Below are 19,330 nucleotides of genomic sequence, written 5' to 3' on the forward strand. Positions count from 1 at the left end.
CCGTTTTCTGTTGCGAAACAAAGAACCTGAGAAAATGCACTTTTTGTAAAGAGATGGACTTGGCTCATGATCCTGGTGATTGAAGGGTCTAAACAGTGTGGCACCGGTGTCCAGAGCTGGTCCCTGGCTGTGTCACAGCACGGAAGGGGATGGAGAGGGGCCTGGCCTCTGGCAGGAGGGGCGAATGCACAGGGTGGCCTCGCCATGACCAGCTGCCCTCGTGAGAAGTGACTCGGTCCTCCCAGAGCAACCGCGGTCCCTCCGAGGGCAGCCCCTGTGACCCAATGCCCTGGTGCGAGGAGGACATGAGCCCTTGGGGACCCACTCCGACCCCAGCACCAGGGCCGGTGCCGGGCAGTGAGCCCTGAGGACTGGGCTGTTGGGGGAGGGTGGTCCAGACTCACAGAACCCCAGCTCTCTGGCCCTGCCCAGCCTCGGCCAAGAACCAGACCAGCCTTGGAGATTGAAGTCACCGAGCCCCAGCCCCAGCCACAGGCCTGGCCCCACCGTCACCCCGGCCCGGGTTTCTGCTGTTGCTGCCCCAGTCCTCGCCCTGTCCTAGCTTCTCCCCCACTCCTGGTCCTGCCCGGCCCCAGCCCTCGTCCAGGGTTCAATCCCCATTCCAGCTCCCACCCCAGGTTCCTGCCTCTGTCTGTGCCTCACTGTGGGCTGACCCCCTGCCTCCTGCCGACTGCAGATGACCGGTTTTGAAAGAAAGGGCACTGCGAACCCAGCCTCCCCTGGTGACCCGGCCCCTTCTCCCCGTGTCGGGAAATGAACAGGAGATTGGGGAGATGGGTCACAGGTGCACCGAGGATCTAGTCCTCCAACCACCGGGGGTCCTGTGTGGAGGTCCCAGGATGAGGACAGAAGGCAGCATTGTGATGTCACTGCCTGGCCTTGGCATGGTGCTCCTGGAGCCGCAGGTGAGTCGCGTGGTCCCCTCCCCTGGTGGCCTTCATGCGTCCATGTTTGGTGCTCGGACTGGAAAGACTGAGCACACAGCCCGCGCCTCCTCTCTGCCATGCCCTACGTGCTGGGCTGGCCCCGCAGCCGGCCAAGGAAGGCTGCACTGGCGTAACCAGAGCCGGCCCTGGGCGAGCGGGCTGAGAACTGTTTGCAAGGCTGTGTTGAAGCTGCCTGCTCACGGGACCACCCTCCAGGCTTGACCTTGAACTTGTTCTAAGGGTCTCTGTTGCATACTCTGCACCTGCGCCCTCAGCCCAGAGGACGCGATGCTGGATCAATGAGTGCATGCGTGGGTGGATGGGCAGGTGGGCAGAGAGAGAGAGAGAGAGAGATGAGAACAGGAGCTCTTTCCAGTGTGGGCTGGGCTCTGAGTGAGCCCCAGCTCTGACCTATGACCCCTGGCTCTTACCTATGATCCCCGGCTCTGACCTGTGACCCCTTCCCGGTATCCCTGGTGGAAGGCCCCCTGCATCCTGGTGCCCAGGATGAGACTTGGTGGTGACCAGGCCACACCAGTGACGGGACAGCAAGGGCACTGAGGCCACTACGGAACAGCATATGGGGTTCCCTGAGAATTAGGGGTGCCGCGCACAGACCCCAGACTTTGGATTTCATGAGCCCCAAGTTCAAACCCAGTCCTGCTGTTTGACCTTGAGCTGGCCACAGCCCGCTCTGAGCCTCTGTCTCTCTGTGCAGTGGGAACGCGAGCCCCGGCTCTGGAGGACTTTCCCGAGGCTTCGAAGAGGAGGTGGCTGCTGTGATTGCTCTGGGAGCTGCGACCCTCCTGCCTGGCCCCCAGCCAGTGAGGGGCAGAGCCGGCGGCCATGGACGCAGGCTGGGGAGCTGCCCGCAGCCACCCCGGCAATGAGGACGAGGAGCTGCAGGCGCTGGCGCAGGAGCTCTGCCAGCTGCGGGCTAAGTATGAGCCGTCCCTGACAGTGCTGTGTCCCCGCCCCAGCCCCAGCCCCAGCCCCACTGAGACTGAGCCCATGGGAGGCCCAGGCAGGGGAGATGCCGTTGTGGGGGCTGGGGAGGGATGACAGGCGAGGCCGTGTCCTTGGTCCTCAGCCTGACTTTGCAGGCTGAGTCTACACACCGTGGGGAGTGGTGCGAGGGGCCTCCCTGTGCTACCCCCACCCCACCCCCTGAAGTCAGTCTGCGAGGTCGGTGCCCTGGTTCCTTAAAACAACGACAAAATCCAAAACCTAAAAAACTCCTTTATTTAAAAGGCAGAGTGACAGAGGGGAGAGACAGAGAGATCTTCCACCTGCTGGTTCGCTCCCCAAATGCCCACAACAGTCAGGACTGGGTCAGGCTGAAGCTCAGAGCCTGGAGCTCCATCTGGGTCTCCCACATGGGTGCAGGAGCCCAAGCGCCTGGGCCGGCTTCGGCTGCTTTCCCAGGAGCGTTAGCAGGAAGCTGGGTTGGAAGTGGAGCAGCCAGGACTGGAACCGGCTCTCCGCTATGGGCTGTGGGTGTTGCAAGAGGTGGTTTAACCACGGCTGCAAGTCCAGCCCTGGTGCCCCGGCTCCAGGTGGAGACCTTTGGCCCTCATGCCACCCAGGGATGCCCCAATTTTCAGGCCACCCACAAGGCATGCGCCCGTGAGCAGAGCTACACAGCCAAGTCCCCGCCCTCGCGTCACGTCCTCAGGCGATGTCTGGGCCTGATGAGGTTTGCACCACAGGGACTCCCAGGGCCCGTGTCCACGTGGAAAAGATGATTTCCCTGCATTTTTCAGGACTGAACAGATGAGAAAACGGGCTCCAGGGAGGCTGAGCGCCTGGCCCGGCTCACTCAGTGGTTCCCCAGAGACCCCCACGGTAGCCGCCATCGGCGCCAGGGTGGTGCGTGGGCTCAGCCGGGTGGCCAGCCCAGGCCCTCTCCGCCCTCTGCCCTTCGTGTTCTCCTTGGCTGGCCCGGAGCAGGTGCCCGAGGGTCTCGCCTGTGAACTGCTCCGAGAGCCACGCGTGGGGCTGGGTGGAGGCCCTGAGCTCAGCCCGAGCGCTGCTGAGTGCTGGGCACCCCCTGTGTGGACAGGCCAGGGCCGAGAGGTGAAGCACCGGCCAGGGGCACCCCCTAGGAGGAGGAGTGTCTCTCCTGGGAGGGGCCTCGGCCGCCACCTGCCCGGCTGCCAGGACAGGTGCCGATTCCTGGCACCAGGAAGGCCTGACCTTCACTTTCCCCCAAGCCCTCCTCCTGTTTCGGGCTCAGTTTGCTGTCCAGTAACATGGGGGTGGAGAGACTGCTCGCTCAGTGGCCACCTGATAAGGTGTAGGGGCCAGCCCGGCACAGGTGTGGGCAGGAGACCCCAAGAGAGGGCCTCGCAACGCCCTGCCCACCCTCCCGTCTGGCTCTACAGGCAGCGGAAGCTGGAAAGAGAAGTGGAGAAGCACAAGGTGTTTGAAGACTACCTGATCCAGGTGCTTGGGAAAATCCCCACGGGTAGGTACAAGCCCAGCCTCCCCCTCTGGGGCCCTGTGGCCTCCAGCTACTCACCTGCAGAATGGGGCTCCACAGAGGCCGACTCCCCTGTGGTGGAGAAGGGCCCGGTGCTGAGTTGGACTGCCTGGGGCAGGGCCCACCCTCACCATGGCTGAGGGCCTGGCCTCGGCGAGTCTCCGGGGCTCGGTTTCTTTACCTGCACAATGGGAACAGGTGGACTAGGTGAAGTCGCCTTCTATAAGCACGGAGCACGGCCCGGGCTTTAGCTGTCACCCAGTAAGCGCCCGGCCTCCGATTCTCACTTCCGCTGCCTCTCTGGGTCTGCGGCTTCCCCAGCCGCAGGTGGACCTTGCTCCTCGCCACCCCCTGCACGAGTCCGGGGAAGGACTGGTCTCACGGTGCTCCCGCTGCGTTAGGAAGATGGGTCGCCGAGCCATGAGGCACAGTGTGCAGAGACATTGCGTGACTTCCATGCAGATCTCCCTGCCGTCTCGGGGGGACGTGAGCCCCCTGGCATCCGAGGGGCCCTGGGCCACACCCCGTGCATCTCAGGGATGATTGCACTTCGTTCGTCTTTAGCTTTGGGTCCGGTTTTGCTGTTATTAACCAAGAGTACGGGGGCTTCTGAATCAGATTTGCTTGTTTTGTTTTACGGGGTTTTTATCGGGGTTTATGTTGTGTCCTATCCTAATTTCTATGCTAGTCTACTGTTACCCGTGCTGTTAGCGTCCCCCACCGCGGAGCTGCCCACCCATGCCCGCGGCCCCGTCTCCCCAGGCTGCAAGGCCCCGGGGGAGCCCGAGACGGCGCTGGTGAAAGGCTTGGTCGAACACTACGGGCAGCTGCTGTCAGCCAGGCAGGACGTCCAGGCACGGCTGCAGGCCTTCTCCCAGATGAACCAGGACGTGCACCAGAGGCTGCAGTCCCTGGAAGACAGCCACAGGGCTCTCATGCCGGTAAGCACCGCCCGAAGCCTGGTGTTCCCCCGGCTCCCGGGAGCTGGAGCGGGTCCTCTCCTCTGCACACTGGGCTGCCCCTCCGAGGTCTGGCTGGGGTCGCCTCTCCGGGGCCCCGCTGGTGCGCCCCTTCAGCTGGCTGATTCCTGGGCTCAGCTGGTGCTGTGGAGAAGCCCCGAGGCTGGGTCCAGACAGACTGGGGTTCAGACCCCAACTCAGCCACTGCCCGGCCCATGACTGGTTTGTGTCCTCTCTGTGCCTCAGTTTCCTCATCTGGGAAATGGCGGCTGCGAGCTAATTGGTCTCCAGTAGGAGTGGGAGGGGCTTCCGGGCAGAGGAACCCACCTGGGCAATTCCAGGCAGCCACCAGAATTGCCAGGATCCTATCCTGGTCCCGCGGGGCCACGTGGAAGAGGTGGAGAATCTCTGCCCTCTAGTGGCGGCGCTGCGCACCTACATCACTCTGTTGCTTTTCTAAACCGGCAGCTCCAGGCCCAGGGCGAGGGGAGGCCCAGTGAGGGGACTGTGCACCTGTGGGGTCGGATCCCATTTTCTCTTCAAACTCTGATTTAGTCCTCATGGAATTTTCTTCACACACTTCGATGATTTAAAAACATTGCATGGAAATCCTGCCCAATTACGACCGAGCCTCTCGGGGCCCCTTGGAGTTTTGCACCTGAGCCCTGCCCGTGCTGTTCTCCAATGCCAACAGCAGCAAAGGCCCCCTCAGAGAGGCAAGGGACCTGCACACACCCTGCGATCCCCGACTCTCTGCCCGAGGGCCCGCCCAGGGCAGGGTACCGGCCTGAGCCACGCAGACCCGCTGCAGCCCGGCGGCCCCTGAGGCTGGAGGGGCACGGGCCTCGTGCTCTGGCTGTGCCGAGGAGCCAGTCAGTGGGACGGGCCCCTTCTGCCTCTCGCGCTGCCTTCAGTCACCGCGGGCAGTGGGCTCCCGGCCCCGGCCCCAGCGCAGGACCATGCCCTGCGGGGTTTGCTCCCCAAGACCACGCCCCTCTGCCTGCAGAGCCTCAAGATCCGGCTTTGCCAGCTGCAGAAGAAGTGTCACCGCAAGCACGCGCAGTGCCGACGGCTGGGGCGCGGCACCGCCTGCCGGGGAGACGCTGACTGCGACCCGCAGACGCACACCCAGAGCCACCTCGTGAGTCCAGGCTGCTGGCTCGGGGCGGGGCGGAGGCTGGGGACTGCTGCCTCCTCTGCTGTCCTCACTCCCATCACACACAGACACAGACACACACGTGTAGACACAGACATACATGGACAAAATACAGACACACACAAGTAGACACAGACACACGCCCAGAGCCACCTCGTGAGTCCAGGCTGCTGGCTCGGGGCGGGGCGGAGGCTGGGGACTACTGCCTCCTCTGCTGTCCTCACTCCCATCACACACAGACACAGACACACACGTGTAGACACAGACATACACGGACAAAATACAGACACACACAAGTAGACACAGACACACGCCCAGAGCCACCTCGTGAGTCCAGGCTGCTGGCTCGGGGCGGGGCAAAAGCTGGGGACTGCTGCCTCCTAGCTGTCCTCACTCCCATCACACACAGACACAGACACACACCAGATAGACACACACATGTAGACACAGACACGGACACACACCCAGACACACACGTGTAGACACAGACATGTAGACACAGACACACGCCCAGAGCCACCTCGTGAGTCCAGGCTGCTGGCTCGGGGCAGGGTGAAAGCTGGGGACTGCTGCCTCCTCAGCTGTCCTCACTCCCATCACACACAGACACAGACACACACCAGATAGACATACACATGTAGACACAGACACACACGGAAAAACACAGATATACATGGACACACATACAGACAGAAGCATACACCAGACACACACATGTAAAGACACAGGTACACATAGACACACACATACACACAACAGACACACATGTAAAGACATACACTGATGGCACAGATACACTTGGACACACAACAGACACACGTGTAAAGACCAAGTAGACACGGACACACAGACACAAATACAAACATACAATAAACACATGTAAAGACACAGACACACATGATGACACAAATACACACAGACACACAGAGAGACACACAACAGACACACATATACATACAGACAGACACACAACCGATACATGTAGAAAAGACACAGAAACACATGGACACATATACAGACACACAACAAACACACACGTAGAGACACAAATACAAATGAACACAGACACACACATACACATGTACCACATACATACATACAAAAGACCCACACATAAAGACATACGCATGATGGCACACATATACTTAGACACACATACACACACACATCAGACACACATGTAGAGACACAAGTACACATGGACACACAGACATAAATGCAAGACACACAACAAACACAGGTAAAGACACAGGCACACATGATGACACATATACGCATGGACACACAGACATGACACACAACACACTGGTACACACATACAGACACACAACTGACATGTAAAGACACAGGCACACATGAAGACATAGACACAACACACACACACACGCGTAAAGACACAGATGTGAAGACACAGACACACACCTGGACACACAAAGACACAAAGACACAGGTAAACACAGAGGCACACACACATATAAAGACACAGGTAAACACAGGCACACACACACATAAAGACACAGGTAAACACAGAGGCAGACATGCACACACACACCCCACAGACACACACACATAAAGACGCAGGTAAACACAGGCACACACACATAAAGGCACAGGTACACAGAGGCACACACACACACACACACAGGAATCACTCTCCAGCTGGTGGGTTTCTAGAGGGCTCTCTGAGGTGGGGCAGATCCCCTTTACAGATGGGAGGACTGAGGCCAAGAGGGAAGGACCAAGCAGGGATCTGCAGGACCAGTGCTGGGGCCCCGCACTGCTGGGGGCTGAGCCGGCCTTGTCCAGTATCTGTGCTGGCAGGGAGGGAACTCCGCGCAGGGCCGCTCTGCACTCTGTCGTCCTCATGACTGTCTCTGATCAGTTCCGGCTGCACTCAGCACCGGGCTGAGCGGAGGCGGCACTCCTGGCCCGGGTTCTCCCCACAGCCATCCCGCAGGTGGGGAACGCGAGCTCAGAAGGAACACGTCTCGGCCCAAGTCCACGGGCAGACATGCGTGCTGCCCTGTGCCGGCCCCGGCCTGGGTCTCAGCACACCCAAGGCACCGTCTGCTCTTCTGGCCTCAGGGACTGCAGGGAGCACGCGGGGACCAAGGCCAGGGGCAGAGCTGTGCTGGGCACGCTCCCCTGAGGCGGGCTGCGGTCACTGACTGACTGTGGGACCTTCTGAAGCCCCGACTGGCCAGGCCCTGTGGCTCCGAGTCTGGAAGACACAAGGGCTGGGGTCTGGAGGCAGCTGACCGCCAACCACAGGGCTGAGCAGGGCTAAAATGGCCACATTCGGAGAGTCCCTTCCAGGCCTTTCTAAGCAGAGAGTCAAGGCTGCCACAGCTGACCATGGTCCTGGAGGCCTGAAGTCCAGGCCCAGTGCTGCCCAAATGAGGAACATGGGGTTCCTCCACACCCCCAGGCCAGGGCCATGGCTGTCTCCAGCTAGGGCGACCCTTCAAAGGGCGTTAGCCCAGCCTCCCTCCCTCAAGCCCCTGGGGCTGTGGAGTCCAGGCCAGGCTCCAGGCCGGGGGCCCAGGGCCCCAGGGAGCGGGCTGAGCCTCCGCCCCTCCCCCAGCAGAGCCAGCAGCTCAGCACAGCACAGCTGCTCATCAACAGTATGGCCCGGCGGTGCCACCCCGGCCCCCACCGCAAGCCCGAAAGCGTGGGCCTCTTCTCCCAGCTTGAGCTGATCAAGGTGAGCACAGACGGGGTCCGTGGAGCCCCTGCTGCCCCGGGGCCAGCGCCTGCCTGAGCCCGTCCTGGGTCTTACCAACCCCCTCCTCTGTGGCTACGTGGGGTCTCTGTGAGTCTCAACCACTAGGCGAGAATGTTGGGGTGGTAGGGGCACCGAGGGTCTTCTCCTGCAACCCCACATCCACGTGCCATGTAAGTTGTGAACTACAGTACTACTGAAGGTGGAAGATGCAGTTGAAGGTCCACTGATTTTCGGGTAAGCGTTTGGCCTCGTGGTTAGAAACTGTTGCGATGCCTGCATCCCAGACTGAGCGCCTGGGTTTCAGTCCTGCCCCAGCTGCCCTGCCAGTGTAGACCCTGGGAGACAGCAGCAATGGCTTGAGCAGGGAGACCCGGATTGAGTTGCTGGCTCCTGGCTCTGTCCCATTCTGGTCCCAGCCACTGCAAACATTGGGGAAGTCGACCAGCAGATGGAAGATCTCTGTGTGTCTCTCTGTCCCCTCACCCCCGGTCCCCGCTGCCATCTCTCTGCCTCTGGACTAAGCAAATTTTTTTAAGAAGTTAAAAATTTTTTAAATATGTTTAGTTTGGTGCCAAAGAATTTTGAAATCCAAGCACAGCATTTTCATAACGTGCATTTCCACGTGTGCATGAAATAGACACACCTGCAAACAGGCACACATCAGCCACGTGTGCACCTGGAGGGGGCGTGTCAGGGGCTGAGGAGCCTTCGGCTCAGGGTCCTACACTTAAACTTCCGATGTCCGGCCGAGGCCGCCGCGCGTCCCCTCTTCACTGTCCCCACCAGGACCAGACTCTGCTCAGTCCTTAACAACGGCTTCAGGTGGCAACAGAGCATGCGTGCTCTTAAAACAGTAACTTCCCTGAGGTGTAATTCACACACCATGAAATTTACCCTTTCAATGTGCGCACTCCAGTCTAGTCAGAATTGCAGGCATCACTACTCATCACTACTCTCACCACCCCCAAAAGATGGACCTTGCATCTAGTTTCTCTTGTATGCAGTGTGTTTGCAAGGTGCATCCGTGTTGCAGAGCGAATGGGTGTTGTGTTCTTTTTGAGGGCTGAGTGATGTTTCCTGGTGCAGACACATACCACCTGGTGGACACACGTGGAGGCAGTCGGGAGTGTCGCTGTGAACATTTCCGTGCGGGTTTTTGTGCAGACATATGCTCTCAGTTCTCTTGGGAACACACCTGGGGGGGGGGGGGGTACGGTAGAGTCACGTGACATCTGTGTGCAACGTTTTCAGGAACTGCCAGCCTGTTTCCCAAAGTGGCTGACACACTCACACCCCCCCATCGCGGCGCGAGGGTTCTAATGGCTCCGCATCCGGTCAGCACTTGGCGTTGTCTGTCTTGTGGTTTAGCCACCCCAGTGCAGTGGCACCCCACTGTGGCATGGACCCACATTCCCCATGGCTGGTGGCGTGGAGGGTATCCCATGTGCTTGCCGGCCGGCTGCATCTCCTCTCTGGAGAGATGCCCACACGAGCCTTGGCCCCATCCTAAAGTGGGAGAATTTGTCTTTTTATGGTTGTTTGATGCTCTAGATAGTTCTCTGTCACCAAACACCTGTTTTCACAGTGTTTCCTCCCACTCTGGGGTTAGCTTATTTATTTCTCGATGGTTTCCCTTTTACAAGTGTGTTTGTTATTGAAAAGCAGTGTGACAGAGAGAGGGAGGGAGACACATCTCCCATTCACTCATTCACTTCCCTCTGCCCACCGCAGCCAGGGCCGGGCCAGGCTGAGCCAGAGCTGGGACCTCCATCCAGGTCTCCCCCAGGCCCAGCAGGGACCCGAGCGCTAGAGCCACCGGCTGCGGCTTCTCGGGTCAGAGCCGAGGCAGACATCCGTTCCAGGACTCCAATGTGGGCTGCGGGTTTCGCAGGCCCCGGCTTCACCTCTGTTCCATGATGCCTGTCTCTTTAAGGGTGCCCTTTGAGCACAGCCGGTTACGGTTCTGATGAAATCCAACATTTGGCCTTTGCTTGTTTTTGTTTGCTTGGACTCCGATGTCCTAAGAAAGCCATGCCTAATCCAAGGTCGTGAACATTCACACCAATGTTTTCTTGCAGAAGTTCTACATGTAGCTCCACATGTTAGGCCTGGGGTCTGTTTCAGTGGATTTTTGTTTACGGAGGGAAGCAGGGACCCTACTTCCTTCTTTCGTGCAAGGTCAGGCGGTTGCACGGATGCTGTTTGTTGCACAAACTGTTGTTTGCCTGTTGCACTGTCTTAGTACCTTCGTCAGAAGCCAATCGGCCATGACACAAAAGTCTACTCTGGACTCTCAATCCATTCCAGTCAGCCGAGCGTCTCCTCTTACATGGCACTGCTGTGTTCACTGCGAAAACTTTGCAGGAATTTTTTATTTCTTTTTTGTTTGACTTCAGAATTTGAAATTATGATTTAAAAAAATCTTGAGATATATATAAATTAAAATAGTACATATTTATGGGGAATAATGTGATTTTTTTAAAAGATATATTTATTTATTTGAAAGGCAGAGTTATAGATAAAGAGGGAGAGACAGAGAGAATGACGTTCCATCCACTGGTTCACTCCCCAAATGGCCACAGCGGCCAGGGAAGCCGGGAGCCAGGAGCTTCTTCTGGGTCTCCCACTGCTTTTCCCAGGTGCATTAGCAGGGAGCTGGATCAGAAGCGGAGCAGCTGGGACATAAACCGGAGCCCATATGGGATGCTGACATCACAGGCAGCAGCTTTTCCCGCTACGCCACAACACCAGCCACTAATGTGATGTTCTGCTACCTATATCTGTTGTGTCATATCCAATCGTACTAAATGCTCTATCCTTTCAGGCATGTAGCATTTCTCTCCAGTGAAAGCATCCCAAATCCTATCTTCTAGGTTTCATGAAGTGCGCATTATCTGCAGGCACCCTTCCCCCCGTGCAGTCGCACCCTTGAGCTTCTTACTCCTAGACAGCTATGAACTAACTATGCACCAGCCCACCTGTCCCCGTCCCTCCCCCCCCACTTTGTCTCCCGTCTCTGGTAACCACTATTAGATTTTTAATTTCTATGAGATCGCCTATTTTTAAAAATACTTATCTATTTGAAAGTCAGAGTTATAGAGAGAGAAGGAGAATCAGAGAGAGAAATATTGAGAGAGGTCTTCCATCCATTGGTTCACTCCTCAAATGGCCACAACAGCTGGGGCTGGCTGGGCCAGGCTGAAGCCAGGAGCTTCATCAGGTCTCCCATGTGGGTGGCAGGGGCCCAAAGACTTGGGTCACCTGCTGCTGCTTGTCCCAGGCCATTGGCAGGGAGCTGGATCGAAGATAGAGCCGCCAGGACACGCACTCCTGTGGGATGTCAATGTCGACTGTGGCAGGTTTACCAGCTATGCCACAGCGCCGGGCCCAAGATAACCGATGTTTTAGACTCCAGACGGGAGTGAGACCAGGTGATGATGGCCTCTTGTGCTTGGCTTCTTTCTCTTAACATATCAACCCCCGGTTCCATCCATGTTGCTGCAAACAATGAGACGTCACCCTTTGTCCAGGGTGCTCGCGCACCGCATTTTCTCTGTTCATAAATCAGCGGGAGGCCGTGGCAGCCATGGCGGCTGTTTCCGGGTCTTGGCTGTTGAGACCAGCCCTGCAGTAAGCAGGAGGACAGCTGTCTCTCCAAGGACAGACTCATTTCCCTTGGACACGGACTCAGGAGTGGGTGCCTGGTTATAGGGTGCGTCTGTGTTTAGCTTTCTGAGGAACGGCACGCTGTGTGACACAGTTCTGGGGACACCGTCACACTGAAGTCCACACAGTTGGCATCAGCCCATCCACACTGCACAGGGGATGGGCGAGGCCATGTATGTCTAACCAGCCCCGGGTGTTCGCTTCAACTTCCTCCTACGAAAAAGGAAGACAGTGCATGGTGATGTCATAAGGTCCCGAGGGTCTCCCACAACTACCGCATCAGGCCTCTGGGCCGACATCTGTCAGTCACTCAGAAACCACCAATGCACTCGGCTAAAGAGGTGGAAGTGGGAGGAGATGAAGGCTCGCCTGGTCCTTGGGAAATAAGTGATCTCCGGGCAGTCAGGGTGAGCTTCTTGGAGGAAGAGTGAAAAGGGCCAGGAAGCCACATTCGGGGTGGATCTAAACTCCTGGGCACCCGGCTCTACCACTGTGGGCTGCAAGCCACTCAGCCTGTGGCATTGACACCGTGTCCTGTGCCACGCACCCCGTGCCACTTAAAGCAGACGCAGGTCAACCACGGATGGGGGCTCGATCCCTGGGCCGCGGCGTCCAGGGCCCAGAGCGCTGTGGCTGACAGAGACCGACTTTCCCCCGCAGGAATTTATATTGGACAAGATGGAGACGGTGAGAATCCTCTCGCTGCTCGCGGAACCCAGAGAGTGCTGGTCGGGGGACAGCCTCAAGAGCCACAGGCCCGGAAGTTCCCCCAGGTCCTTTAGGAGGGGCGCGGGCAGCCAGCACCCAACTCCCAGAGCCCCGTTTCCCAGCGCCCAGACCTCGGGGCGCTCCAGCCCCTGCTGAGCGGGCGCGGCCTCGCGGGCTCTGCAGCAACACAGCCAGCTCCTCAGCGCCTCCCTCGGCCTGCTTGCTGCGCCACCTCCGTCCCCAGGGGTGGGAGAGGGGGCAGCGAGAGGGCTGGGACTGAGGGGGTCTTGCTCCCCGCCCTGGGGCTATCAGCAGCGGTCAAGGTGGGGCTTGCCCAGGACTGAAGCAGCAGGGAGGAGGGGAGCGCCCTGGGTCCCAGGTGAGACCACACGCTCCTAAATCCCAGGATCTGGGCTGTGGGACACACGAGTCAGGGGCACCTGGCAAGGAGCCCCCAGCCCCCACACACACTGGGCAGGCATCCGGGGCGTGGAATCTAGAAGGCGTCCAGTGACCTGTTTCAGAGGCTGAAGACCAAGCCGGGCCTTCTGACCACCCGAGGGCCTCCGGGCCGCTGGGGAGGAATGGCTCCATCGGGGAGGCCTCTCTGGGCTCGGCTGGTTTTCCTGCCTGTAAAATTGGGTGAGAGCACCTGTGAGGGGGCCCTCCTCCAGCCTGGCGTCCACAGGTCAGCATCAGAGGAGCCTGGTCTACACGGCGGGCAGCGTGGCCTGGCTCTGTTGTGGCATGTGGGTGACATCTGCAGCTTACTCAGGTAAGGGCTTGAAGCCAAGAGCGTGGCGCTGTGGCGCAGCAGGTAGAGCTGCCACCTGCAGCACTGGCAAACCCACACGGACACCGGTTCACGTCCCAGCTGCTCCACTTCCAATCCAGCTCTCAGCTAACAGCCTGGGAAAGCAGCAGAAGATGGCCCGAGGCCTTGGACCCCTGCTGCCCACGTGGGAGACCCAGATGGAGTTCCAGGCTCCTGGCTTCAACCTGGTCCAGTCCTGGCTGTTGTAGCCATTTGGGGAGTGAAGATTATCTATCTATCTATCTATCTATCTATCTATCTATCTATCTATCTCCCTCTGTAACTTTATTTTCAACTAAAATAAATACATATTTAAAAAATAAGATAAAGAGCAGCTATGGAGCTGTGAACAGCAGCAAACGAACTTGAAAGGTGCAGAGATTCTGTCAATAACACTGAGGGGGCAGGGCAGAGGCTCAGAGGGGGCGGGGGCTTGGGCATTGATTAGGAAGCTGAACTTGAGGAAGGAGGCGAGTGGGGCCTGCTCTCCTGAGGGAACCTGGAGGGAGAGACTTCCCGCTGGGCAAACAGAAGGTGGCTGAGGCCCACTTGGGGTTGAGACAGGCCCAGAGGCCAGGCACGGGGAGCGCCCTCAGGCCCTGTTTGGCCTGCTGTCTCCCAGGAGAGCTGAAGTCCCCACCCATCCACCTTCCCTGGGCAGAGCCTCAGGCAGGGGTGGTCCCAGTGACTGTGCAGCAGGAGTCTCATGGCCACACGAGCTGGGTCACTTCCAGAGTGTCCGAGCAGACCAACGTGTGTGGTTTCCAAGTCCCAGGTGACACTGGTGCTGCTGGGCCAGGGAGCACACGTTGAGAACGGCCGCTTTAGAACAATGGCAGACCCTTCCCCCAGCCCCCCGCGCAGGCTGGGTACAGCTCGGTCTCGACCACCAGTTCCCCCTGCTGAAACGGGGTGGGCCCTGGGTTCTGGGAGCGTGGCTCCGCCCACGTCACCTCCTGGGAGTCGCCAGACACAGCACGGCCTCCTGGGTCCAGAATGCATTTCTCTGGCTTCGAGGCTGGGCCTGCCGGGGCTCTGTGTCCCTCTGTCCCCTCGTGCCTGCCTGCCGTGCACCTGCTGTGCCTTGGCAGGGCGCTGGGGAGGAGGACAGTTGGAACAGAGGCCTGGGGCGGCAGTGGCTGGGCCAGCGAGCTGCCTTCCCTGATGGCAGCTGGGTCTGTTGGGAGCTCCCCGCTTCCCCTGTGGGGGGGCTGGGGCCCTAAGATGCACACAGCAGGCACCGGGCCTTAGCAGCGCAGCTGTGCACTTGAAGGCTTGGCTTTGTCCCGCCCTCATGTTTTGCCAGACAGGAAGCTCCCTCGGGCCTCACTTTCCCCTGGGCTCTGCGGCAGCCTAGAGAGGCTGCTGAGTGTATTTGGAGGACAAAAGTCCTCGGGTGTCTCGTGAAATGTCCTCCCAGCTGCACCCCAGGAGCCCAGACACCAAGGGCCAGGGCTGGGGCACTGCGGAGGCCGAGGGCTCATTACCGGCCAGCGAGGCCCGGCTTGGCGCTACTTCAGATGGAGACGTTCCTCCTCCAGACCCTGCTGGAGAAGCCGGCGCTCAGGGAGTGGCTGGTGCTGGGGACAAGCTCAGCACTGTCCGGTCCCCAGACCACATACCGTGGGATAGCCCAATCACTCGGAGTGGTAGCTTTAAAAAATATCCGGCCGGCGCCGCGGCTCACTAGGCTAATCCTCTGCCTTGCGGCGCCGGCACACCGGGTTCTAGTCCCAGTCGGGGCGCCAGATTCTGTCCCAGTTGCCCCTCTTCCAGGCCAGCTCTCTGCTGTGGCCCGGGAGTGCAGTGGAGGATGGCCCAAGTCCTTGGGCCCTACACCCCATGGGAGACCAGGAGAAGTACCTGGCTCCTGCCATCGGATCAGTGTGGTGCGCAGGCCGTAGCGTGCCGGCCATGGTGGCCATTGGAGGGTGAACCAATGGCAAAAGGAAGACCTTTCTCTCTGTCTCTGTCTCTGTCACTATCCACTCTGCCTGTCCAAAAAAAAATATATATATATATATATCCATCTATTTGAAAGTCAGTCAGAGAGAGAAAGAGAGAGGTCTTCCATCACTGATTCACTCCCCAAGTGGCCACAACAGCCAGGGCCAAGCCAGGCCAAAGCCAGGAGCCAGGAGCTTCTTCCTGGTCTCCCCCTTGGGTGCAGGGGCTGAAGCGCTTGGGCCATCTTCCGCTGCTTTTCCCAGGCTGAGTGGTGACGTTTAAACCTTAGTGTTTATTAAAATCATCTGTGATAGGGGCCGGCGCTGTGGCACAGCAGGTTAATGCCCTGGACTGCAGTGCCAGTATCCCATATAGGCGCCGGTTTGAGACCTGGCTGCTCCACTTCCGATCCAGCTCTCTGCTATGGCCTGGGAAAGCAGTAGAAGATGGCCCAAGTCCTTGGGCCCCTGCACCCACCTGGGAGACCCAGAAGAAGCTCCTGGCTCCTGGCTTCAGATCAGCTCAGTTCCGGCCAGTTGCGGCCAATTGAGGAGTGAACCAGTAGAGGGAAGACCTCTGTGTGTGTGTGTGTGTGTGTGTGTAACTCTGACTTTCAAATATGTAAATAAATCTTTAAAAATAAAATAAAATCATCTGTGATAGTTGCTTTAAAAAAATAGAGACAGCCAGGGTTTGATGCTCAGAGATTCTGATTTTAGGGCGGGGCCTAGGAATCTGGATTTTTTCCAAGCTCCCCAGGTGGCTCCAAGGCAGACAACTGTGAGATCGTGGAGTGAGAATTCCTGGGCATCTAGAAATCAGCACAAGGCTGGTGTGGTCTGTATCTCCCTGTCTTTCTTAGGGGAGGGCTTTGGAAAAAGAGAAGCAACCGAAGTGGCAGCCAAAAGCTCTTTGACGGCATAAAGATGGACAAGGCGTCAACTGCAGAACGCATAAAAATTGCTAACAGTAACAAGCTGCAGGAAATGGTGGAGAATTGAAAAGGGATCAGTATTTTTGTTATTGGAAGAGTTCTTACAAAGAAAACACACACACACACACACGACAGCAACTGCTCGTATCCAGCAAATCACCAAACAAAGCAAGCTGTACACATGACAGTTACTTCAACCATATAATTTTTGCCCCTTGATAAAAAGTGTGAGCTGGAGGTCTGGGGCTCTGCAGCCCAGCGCCCTCTTTGCACACACACTCTGGAAAGCAATCAGATACGAGGTCTCAAAAGCCTTAAAATGTTGATGGCCCCCGGCTGAGTGACTCTGGCTCGGGAACTTAATAAAACCCAAGCTATGTGGTTCCACGTGGCAGAGGCCAACTCGCTTGACCTAGGCTAAAGCAGCAAGGCCTGGGCTGCTCCCACTGGAAAGACAGGGGCCTCTCGCTTGAGCCCCTGCTGCATCGGGAGCCGACGGTATATCTTGTCTTTGGGCTCCATCCGCTCACCTAGCCCTCGGCTTTATTCTCAGGCTCGGCACCAACCAGACAGCGGCCAGCACCTCCTGCCCGATCCCCTGAAGCCGAGGCAGAGAGACAGCCGCTGCGGAGCAAGTCCCAGGGTCCCTCTGCGTGGATCACCGCGCGGCGCGTGCCTCTTAGCCACGTCACCATGTGCTGGCCAGCCCCAGGCGCCAGGTCCATTCCGGAGCTCTTCTCTGTAACTAAGGGGATCCCATGCTCTGATTGGCCAGGCCCGGGGAATCATTCATGGCTGGTGGACGTCCTCCGTGTCCAGGGTGGGTGCCACACACACTTCATGGATAGAGAGAAGGGGAGATATGGCTCCCCCAAGGGAAACCAGACGGAGGGGGGCCCTGGTGCTGGCCAGGCAGAAGCAAGAATGCCCAGGACAGGTGCTGATAGATTTCTGGACAAAGACGTGAGTCACGTTCGTTTTCCCTAGAAGTCCAGACTGGAAAAATCTACACGTCCCAGAGGAGGAGTTCAGGAAATTTTGTCAGCACTGCCTGATCGTATGATTCTGCAGCTATTAATATGTTTAATATTTAATGTAAAATATTTACAAAATATTTGTAATTAAAAAAATTTATAAAAATGTTTAATGTAAGCCAACAGATTTATAGGGTATAAAGTTAAGTAGGAAAAAAAGCAGAGGGTTTAAAAAATAAAACCCGGGGCGGGTGTTTGGTCTGGGTGTTGCGACACTGGTGGAATTGCCTGCATGTGAGTCCAAGCTCCACTTCAGATTTCAGCTCCCTGCCAGTGCAGACCGTGGGAGGCAACTGGTGCTGGCTGGAGTAGTTGCGTCCCTGCCACACCCACATGGGAGGTTTGGGCTGAATTCCCAGCCTGGACCATGGCAGGCATTTGGGGAGTGAACCAATAGAGGGAGCTCCCTGGGGCCAGCGCTGTGGCATAGTGGGTAAAGCCACCACCTGCAGTGCTGGATCACATATGGGAGCCAGTTCGAGTCCCAGCTGCTCCACTTCCAATCCAGCTCCCAGCTAATGCTCCCGAGAAAGCAGTGGAAGATGGTTCAGGTTCTTTTATTATTATTATTATTTTTATTTTTTGACAGGCAGAGTGGACAGTGAGAGAGAGAGACAGAGAGAAAGGTCTTCCTTTGCCGTTGGTTCACCCCCCAATGGCCGCCGCGGCCGGCGCGCTGCGGCCAGCGCACCGCGCTGATCCGATGGCAGGAGCCAGGATCCAGGTGCTTTTCCTGGTCTCCCATGGGGTGCAGGGCCCAAGCACCTGGGCCATCCTCCACTGCACTCCCTGGCCACAGCAGAGAGCTGGCCTGGAAGAGGGGCAACCGGGACAGAATCCGGCGCCCTGACCGGGACTAGAACCCGGTGTGCCGGCGCCGCTAGGCGGAGGATTAGCCTAGTGAGCCGCGGCGCCGGCCAATGGTTCAGGTTCTTGGGCCCTGCACCCATGTGGGAGACCTGGAAGAAACTCCTGGCTCCTGGCTTTGGATTGGCCAGCTCCAGCTGTTGTGGCCACTTGGGGAGTGAACCAGCAGATGGAGGATCTATCTCTCTCTCCCTCTCTCTCTTTCTCTCTCTCTCTGCCTGTGCTTCTCTGTAACTCTACCTTTCAAATAAATAAATAAACCTTAAAAAAAAAAAAGGAGCTCTCTCTATATGTGTGTATCTCAAAAATATTAATTTAATAAAAATTATGAATAAGAAGCATGAAAGGAAACACAGTTGTCCCTTGGTACCTGTGCGGGTTGTGTCCAGAACCTCCCATGAACTCTGTATAGGCCCTGTAGGCCCAAGTCCCTTATAGAGCAACAGGTGCACTGAGCCCAGACACCCTCCTGGAGACCTTAGATCATGTCTGGATTACTGAGAATGGCTGACACACCGTGCTTGCTGTGTAACTAGCTATTAGACCATCTTATTTAGGAAACAGTACCTAGAAAGAGAAGTCTGTATGTTTTCAATACAAATGCATTCTTTGGAATTTGAGAAGCAGAGAAAGGATAGAGTTCTTCCATCTACCGGCTCCTTCCCCAAATGTCCGCAAAGGCCAAACCAGGGGACCAGGAACTCGACTCAGGTCTCCCGTGGTGGCAGGAACTTGGTTCCTGGAGTCTGCGCTGCTGCCTCCAGGCTCGGCACTGACAGGAGACTGCAGTCAGGACCCGGCTGACTGAATCAAGCACACCCATGTGGGACATGGATATTTTTAAAGATTTAATTTATTTATTTGAGAGGCAGAGTTAGAGAGAGAGAGAGAGAGAGAGAGAGAGAGAGAGGTCTTCCATCCCTAATCCACTCCCCAAATGGCCAGAGCTGGGCTGATCCAAAACCAGGAGCTTCATCGAGGTCTCCCACATGGGTGCAGGGCCCAAGCACTTGGGCCATCCTCCACTGCCCTTCCAGGCCATTAGCAGGGAGCTGGATTGGAAGAGGAGCAGCCGGGACTGGAACCAGCGC

The 19,330-nt window shown here is 57.5% G+C and overlaps 1 protein-coding gene across 1 annotated transcript; it reads left to right on the forward strand.

The window, feature by feature from the left end:
• Positions 1-1,654: 1,654 nt before the first annotated feature.
• CCDC197 (coiled-coil domain containing 197) lies at positions 1,655-12,921 on the forward strand. Its single transcript, XM_070065562.2, has 6 exons — positions 1,655-1,888; positions 3,332-3,414; positions 4,192-4,370; positions 5,395-5,529; positions 8,132-8,248; positions 12,596-12,921. The coding sequence occupies exons 1-6, from the start codon at positions 1,794-1,796 to the stop codon at positions 12,797-12,799; spliced, it is 813 nt and encodes a 270-aa protein (XP_069921663.2). The 5' UTR covers positions 1,655-1,793; the 3' UTR covers positions 12,800-12,921.
• Positions 12,922-19,330: the final 6,409 nt, after the last annotated feature.

The sequence above is a fragment of the Oryctolagus cuniculus genome, chromosome 20, assembly GCF_051225735.1.
Source record: "Oryctolagus cuniculus isolate XC-2025 breed Fujian yellow rabbit chromosome 20, ASM5122573v1, whole genome shotgun sequence".
NCBI lineage: Eukaryota > Metazoa > Chordata > Mammalia > Lagomorpha > Leporidae > Oryctolagus > Oryctolagus cuniculus.